The 7,348-nt window shown below is 53.7% G+C and overlaps 1 protein-coding gene across 1 annotated transcript in view; it reads right to left on the bottom strand.

Moving 5' to 3' along the window:
* Positions 1-4,688, bottom strand: part of ZNF335 (zinc finger protein 335) — a 25,190-nt gene extending 20,502 nt beyond the window's left edge. Inside the window, exons 1-6 of the mRNA XM_007938361.1 lie at positions 4,488-4,688; positions 2,585-2,825; positions 1,931-2,008; positions 1,420-1,725; positions 1,189-1,326; positions 199-345 (exon numbers count right to left, since the gene is read on the bottom strand). Of these exons, the coding sequence (XP_007936552.1) occupies positions 199-345; positions 1,189-1,326; positions 1,420-1,725; positions 1,931-2,008; positions 2,585-2,825; positions 4,488-4,688 (1,111 nt within the window). The remainder of the gene's footprint in view (positions 1-198; positions 346-1,188; positions 1,327-1,419; positions 1,726-1,930; positions 2,009-2,584; positions 2,826-4,487) is intronic.
* Between the last annotated feature and the right edge of the window lie 2,660 nt (positions 4,689-7,348).

Here is a 7,348-nt window from a genome sequence, read left to right as displayed (position 1 = left end):
TCCTAAAGTTGAGATTTCATTTCTCTAGTCAGAGTTTCTCAAGCTTGGGTCTGGGAGGGCTTTCCCTGCCAATGAGGGGACCTATAGGTCACCCTGTTTCAGACACGCTGCTCAATGCCACAGAAGCACGTGGGAGGTGAGGCCACCTCTGCCCCCCCCCACACACACACACAGGTCCCTCTCCCGACCAAGTCTCACCGTCTGTGAGGTCTGAGGTCTCTAGGCAAGCCAGCTTCCGGGGCCGGCCAGGTCTCCTTCGGGGTCTTGGGGTACTGGGAGTAGGGCGCTGGGGCCGTAGTTGCCGGCCCCGGGGCTCATCCTCAGCCGGATTGTAGTCACTGTCCTCTGTGGAGACAGCAAGAGGCAGCAGGCGTCAGCTTTCAGCGTGCCTCCTCGCACAGCTCCCCTGGGAAGAGGCCCACTTCCTCATCCCTGCCTATCAGCTGCCCATTCTTCCATCAAGCCCACCAGTGATGCCTCCTCTAGGAAGCCCTTCTGGCTCTATGTAAGTTTCCTTCCTCTGAGCCCCTGCAGTCCTTTGTCTGTACCATTCCTGGCACCTCCTGCTGGCTCACATAACGCTTCAATGAGAAATAGAAAAAGGCACCTCCTCCTCAGCCATTGTTGGAAAATAGCTGTAACAAACTACCGAGGCTACAAACTCTTGTGATTGTGCTACCAAACACAGCAGTCACCAGCCACATGTGGTTACTGAGCACCTGAACTGTGCCTAGTCCCAACTGAGGTGTGCCTTCAGTGCAAAATACACAATGGATTTTACAGACTTAGCATGAAGAAAACAAAATATTTTTTATAATGTACCTTTAAGATGAGCACACATTAAAACAGTAGATTTTAGATTCAGCAGGTAAGTAAAATTCATGATTACAATTAATTTTACCTCTTTTTACTTTTTCAAACCGTGATTCCCAAGAAAGGTAGACGTACACACATGACTTGAGTTACATTTCTATTGGACAGATATGAATGGGGCTTTTTCAGTGCACAGCCTGTACGATGGCATGTGGAGGTCCTGGTCTCAGAACATGGCCTCCTCTGTCTTACCCTGAAGCCACCTGTGGCTTCCTCTCTGCCAACTCCCCTTTCCTGGCCCTCCAGCTATTAAGTGAGTATTTGGGGACAGGGATGAGGGTGGGGGTGGCAGTCCTGGAAGCCACACTGGCCTACCCTCTAGGTCGTCAATAGCTCCGGCATCTATGATGTCGTCATCCTCCTCTTCGGGCCCGTTCTCCTCCTGGGTCTTGGCCGAGACACCCCACTTTCGCAGACGACCTTTCTTATTGGCTGCTGCTGCCGCTGCTGCTGCTGCTAAGGTAAGACGGGTCTGCCAATCTAGCTACCTGCACCCCGCCCTCAGCCCACTGTGCCATCTGGGCAGGTGGGCTGCTAAGCACAGACCTGGGCGGAAGTGCCGCTCCCGCATGTGGCGCAGCAGTGTGGCCTTGGTGCTGCTCCGGTACTGGCACATCTTGCACTTGAACTGCTGGACCACCACCACCTCCATCATGGCCTCCAGGCTCTGCAGATCTGGCTCCTCGGCTGGGCCTGGAGGTGGCTGTGCTGCTAGGGAACCGGGCCCGCCCTGCACCTCCTCTGGTGGCTCCAGGCATGTGGATGTGGATGTGGGGCCATCAGCCAGGGCCTCGATGGCTGCCAGGCTATGGGCCAGGGTGGAACTGGACATTGGTGATGCCAGGGGGGCTCCTGTGGTGGGTGAGCAGAGCAGTGGGGAGGGAAGCAGACAGCAGGATTGGCCACAGGCAAGCCCAGAGATCCCGGAACCCAACTCCCCACCAGGTCACCTGCCAGTGGGGAAACAGGCCCAGAGCAGTGGATAATCTGTCAAGATTGCACAGTGAGCCAGTGGCTGAGCCTGGCCACACCCTGAGTCCAACCCCTGGGGTCTTACCATCATCTGGGCCCTGAAGGATCAGGAAGCGTGTGGTCTCAACCCCGCCATCCTCAGCACTGGTCACAGTGATGCAGCCTGGGCAGAGACGGGGGAACCCCAGCTGCAGACACACACCCCACAGGCCACTCTGGCTGCCTATGTGGTGTGAGCCAGCCCCATCACCTCTCAGCCTCAGCTGCCTCCATTAGCAGAGCTGTTAAGAGGCTCTATGTGTGACATGCTGGCCCAGTAGCCTGCCTGAGTTCATGGCCCAATGCCGTTCACTGCTTGCTGGTGACAGTAAGTCATTTTACATCTTTTGTGCCTCAGATTTCTCATGTAGAACATGAGGGTAACAGCATCTACCTTTTGGGGTTACTGAGAGGATTACAGGAGCTACTGTACACAAGGTTCAGAACCATCCCCAGCACAAAGGAAACAATTTCTGTTTCTATTGTTCACTACATGCCAGGCACTAAGCTAAGCCCTCACTGTACCATCTCAGCAAGCCCTCATGCAACTCACTACTGTCAGGGGCACCCCCAACCCCATTTCATATATTCAGAGCTGTGAGGTTATACGTCTGAGGTCACACAGCAGGGTCGAGCAGGCAGCTCTGCTGGACTCTGCAGAGAAAGCCCATGGATGACCCCAACCCCTCTCCTGACTCACTCTGGATGAGGTCCGGCCCAATGGTGGACTCAATGATCTTGTCGATGGCTGAGCCCAGGTCTGAGGAAGACGCTGTGCAGTCGGACACCAGCATGGCAGGGTCTGGGAGTGCACTGGAGTGCACCAGGGCTGGGGGGCCACCTGTCATCCCCGCTACCGGGCCCCGGGACACAGAAGACGAATCTGGGAGGTAGCCATGGGGCAAGGGGTCCGTGCTCGAACTGCTCTCAGATACTTCCTCCTGGATGTAGGGGAGATGGATGCAGGATGGGAGGAGTTCAGGAGCCAGGGGTAGACAAGGAGGCCTGCTAGACAGGCTCCCTGGCCTCCAGCCATAGTGAGCAGAGCTGCCCACATTCTCAGCCCCACTTGGGACTAGTGGGAGAAGCCCTCTAGCCACAGAGCCCCCCAAGAACAAGTCTCAGGGTTCCTGGCTTTACCTGGTTAGGGGGTCACCCGAGAATAAGAAAAGGAGGTCCTATCTCCAACATCACAGACAGACAGAACTTTTTACCCTGGCCTTTACACAAGTTGTTCCCTCTGCCTGAAATACCCTTCTTCCCATCAACCCCCAGCTAACTCCAACCAGTCTTCTCACAGCCATTTAGCTATACCTCTTCTAGGAAGCTGACCCTGACCCCAAGGCCGAGGTCTGCCCCCTCAGTGCTGCAGTCTCCAGTGCTTGTCCATCACAGGACCTCTCAGCATTGTAACATCCCCATGCCCGAATGTACCCAGACTGGCACTTGGCAGGCCCATCTCATCTGAATTCATGAATCCCAAGATGCCTCATGAATCCCAAGATGCCAGAGTAGGGGTCACTGCTGTGTGCTTCTACTAAGTGACAGGACTCTTGTCCTCCATGTGTGGTGCGAATGGTAACAGGCTTGGCTGCTAACTGAATGGCTGGAGACTCTTGTCCAGTAAGAAGCACTTTGGAAGAAAGGCCTGCCAATCTACTCCAAACCAGCACTCTGACACACGTGGGGTTGCTGTGAGTCAACTCCAAGGCAACTGGTTTTTTTTTTTTCTTCACTAGGAGAGCTCTGGTAGCATAGTGGCTAAGGCACTTGACTGCTAACCAGAAGGCTGGCGGTTCAAACCCACCAGCCATTCCTCGGAAGGAAGGTTGGGCAATCCTACTTCCATAGTGATACTGCCTCGGAAACCCAAGGAGGGGTCACTATGAGTCAGGGCTGACTCGACGGCACACAACAACAACAACAACAACAGATGTCTTGAATCTGATTCCTATCTTGCAAATAATAATAGTAAAGACTCATACTTACCGAGTGCTATGTGTTGGGCATGGTTTTAATTGGTTAAGATATGAACTCATTTAATCCTCACAAAACCCCTATAAGGCAGATATATTTATCATTCCCACTTTACAGTGAAAGAAACTGAGATCTAGAAATGGAATCGTTTGCCCAAGATCACAGAGCTAGGAAGTGGCAGTCAGGAAGAGGTGGTTTAAAAGCATTCCAGAAGAATGTCAGTTGGCAGTTCACAAGAGAGCAGCTCAAGAGACAGGTATTACTGCTCCATTTTGCAGAGGGGAGAATGAGACCCAAGGAGGTCTCCCAAAGAATCATGGGCAAGACCAACACTCAACAAAGCCTAGTGTTTCTCAAAGTGTGAGCCACGAGGATAGAGCAGTGGGGAAGACCACAGCTTAGGTCGGAATCCTGGCTCTGTCTAGGCTGTGTGCCTCGGTTTCCTTTTCTGTGAAACGAGGAAACCGTGCCTTAGGGGTGTACTATGGTACCTGGCTCACAGTAAACCAGAAACAACAAACATTAGCTGTATGTAAGCGTTGCTGGCTGCTTCCCCTTGGTGCTAGTGCTAGGCACTATTGCCTGCGTAACCTGCCTCCACCCATGCCATCCAGCCCGGTCCATACCAGAGAGCTGCTGCCGCGGTCCGAGCTTTGCCCTACGCCAGAGTCGTCGGCCTCTATGGGTCCAGGGGCAGCGCAAGCGTCGCTGCTGTCTGCTGACACTGCTTCCGAGGTGCCCACACCCAAGCCGCTCTCAGAGGGCTCCTCGGGCCGCCCAGGCCCTGGGGTCGCGTCGCTACTGCTCTCCACCTCGTTTTCCTCCATCGGCTCCAGGGGCTGTCTGGTAGAGGAGTGCAGGGTCTGTGGCCCTCACTCTGTGGAAGAGGTGGCAGGGGCTGGAACAGCTGGGCCACCTCCCTGGCCTTGGCGACCACAGCCCACACATCTGCAACCTTGCACCCATTCTGCAGATGCAAAGACTGAGGTTCCGACGGGGCGGAGCTTTCTCGTGTCCGCAGAGAGGAACTCTGGGAAAACAAGACTGAGAAGCCTACCTTCCCAGTCGAGAGCCGTTCCACATACCTAAGAGGGTGGTCAATGGCCGGTAATCTTGACCATTTCCCCATTTCCCCCTCCTCAGTGTCTCCCAGAGAGTGGTTCGTTCTACGAGCCCCATACAGGCTCAGTGGTTCAACCCTTCAGCCCCCCGGGCCCCCCCAGTTCAGGGTGTGTGGTACAGCCCGCAGGCCCCCTGGGTCAGTGGTTCGCTCCCCCCTCCCCTTGTTCCTCTGCGGAGGGGGTTGACAGAGACAGTCCCGGGGCCTGGTGACTTGGGGCTGTCCCCGGCGCTGCCTGCGCTCCAGACCCGACGCCATCTTGTGGCGGCTCCGGGTTTCCGCTCAGGCAAGTGCGAGAGCGACTAAAGGGCCTGGGACCCCGGGGCCCTGTTCGGACAGCCCCGCCGGCCCGATACCTCACTGCCGGTTGTTCTCGCCGTGCGACCCTGCTCCATGGCAGGGCGCAATGGTGCGACCTGACTCTGGCCGATACTCACCCGACGCTCTCGTAGCGGCGTTTCTCTCTGACTCCGGCATCGACGAGGTCGCCATCCTCTTCCCCCCCGCCGCGGAGGGACCCATCGGCCTATAGTAGGCCGGAACTACTTCATTCGCCGTCCTGAGGAAAAGCAGGTTTCCAGTGTGCCGAAAGGCCGTTTTGAGATCCCAGAACTGTAATCCTGCCTTTAGAGCGCCTATAATTTTGCATTTCGCCTAGTTTGGATGATAGGAGGCGCTATAGGTTGGGGACTACTTTTCCTCTTCGCGGAGGATTAAATAAGGGAGTTGTATTGACGTCACTGCCTGGGTCCCTTCCCTGGGTCGCAAGGTTGGGCGTGGCGAAGTCACGCCCACTCTCCTGGGGGCGTGGTTCCTGGTGGCCTAGTCACGCCCCTCCCGGAACCGAAGTGTGAAGCGTTCCCCGTAGCGTAGAAGTGCGTGGACCTGCGGCGTGGCTTCAATTTCGTGCGCCGGAAATAACTGTTAGCAGTTATCTTGTCAGACTCCTTACCGATTATTTAGGGCTCTCATCATACCTAATCAGGTTAGGTTTGACATGTCCTTGGAGGGGAGCCTATAATCCTTGTACTGATGGGAAAACAGGCCTGGAGATGAGAAGTGGCTAGTCCAAAGTCACCTCAAGGAAGGGAACTCAGTCTCTGGGAGGCAAGCCCGGGTGCCGGCTTGGGGAAGTGGAGAGCAGCTAATGTCGGCCCTTAGTGGAGTTTGCAGACGTGTTTGTTAACCTGGAGGCCAAGACGTCCTCCCATAGCTGCCCTCTGCGCAGGGTAGATGGTGAAGATATTTTCAAAGGCCTTCACCCCTTCAGAAAAGGTATTTCCCTCCCGATGTCCAAATTGCCACCTTTGACACCACCTTCTATTTACGTCTTTTTAGTATTTTGCACTCAAAGAGCATTGGAAAGGGGTCAGGCACCCTGATTTTGTCCCCAACACTGTTGCACAGGCTATTTTCCTGAATTGAAAAATACAGATTTTGGAAGAAAGAATCGCAAAAGACAAACCAACAAACAAAAACTCCTATAGAGAAAGCCTGTTACAAAGGACACAGTGCTTTGCGTTATCACTTGTGTGCCCCTGAGTATGAGGGGGTTTACCCAATCCTTTTCTAGGAGAACGTTTTGCGAGGAGGAATACAGCAGGGGGCCCCTGAATGGGTAGGCTCCAGGTCCTCTCTCCACCAGGACCACGCCAGTAGGGCAGGTGTGAACATCGGGTCAGCATTGGCATGATGGGCACTTGGCTTTCCATTCCTCCTCATGCAGTTTTGCAATATGGTCCTGATTCCTCAGTTACATAGAGGCACCTCTTGTTTTGTACCCCATGCCCCCCATACCTGTAGGATGTGTCTCACCCCTGACCGAGTCACCTCCCCAAAGCATGTCAGAGTACTAAGGAGTAGCCCTACAATACCCATTCCCACCCTCAGCCCAGCTAAGACTCAACCCTATGGGTGAGTGAGCTTTTGCCAGTGAATCACAAGATTATAGTGTTATGGTTCAGGGGATGACAGCTCATCATGGAACAGAAAGGGAACCCTAGTTGGAAACAACATATCAAAAGCAGCCCATCACAAAGACAAGCTGGTTTCCTGACTGCTAATCCAAGTTTTGTCCCAGCAAAGCATGTAGTAGTCTGTAGGTCTGGCATTAGCTTTGTTGAAGAGACTTGGAGGGAGTGAAAGGGTTCTAGGTCAGAAGAATGTCAAAGTGGGATGTTGAGAAAAATGCACAGAATAGAGTTGCCAAGTGAGAAATAGGAGAGGAAGTACTTTATTGGTTTTTAATAATTTAGATTTTGTTGTTGAGAACATACACAACAAAAACATCCAAAAAAAAAAAAAAAATCCAAACTCATTCTCCTGTGAGTTGCATTACAAATTCGACCTACACATAAAAAAATCTGA

The sequence above is a fragment of the Orycteropus afer genome, unplaced genomic scaffold, assembly GCF_000298275.1.
Source record: "Orycteropus afer afer isolate SDZICR_OR568_19922 unplaced genomic scaffold, OryAfe1.0 scaffold00049, whole genome shotgun sequence".
Taxonomy (NCBI): Eukaryota; Metazoa; Chordata; class Mammalia; order Tubulidentata; family Orycteropodidae; genus Orycteropus; species Orycteropus afer.
Note: the sequence above shows the minus strand (reverse complement) of the source record. Positions and strands in the feature narration are given on the sequence as shown.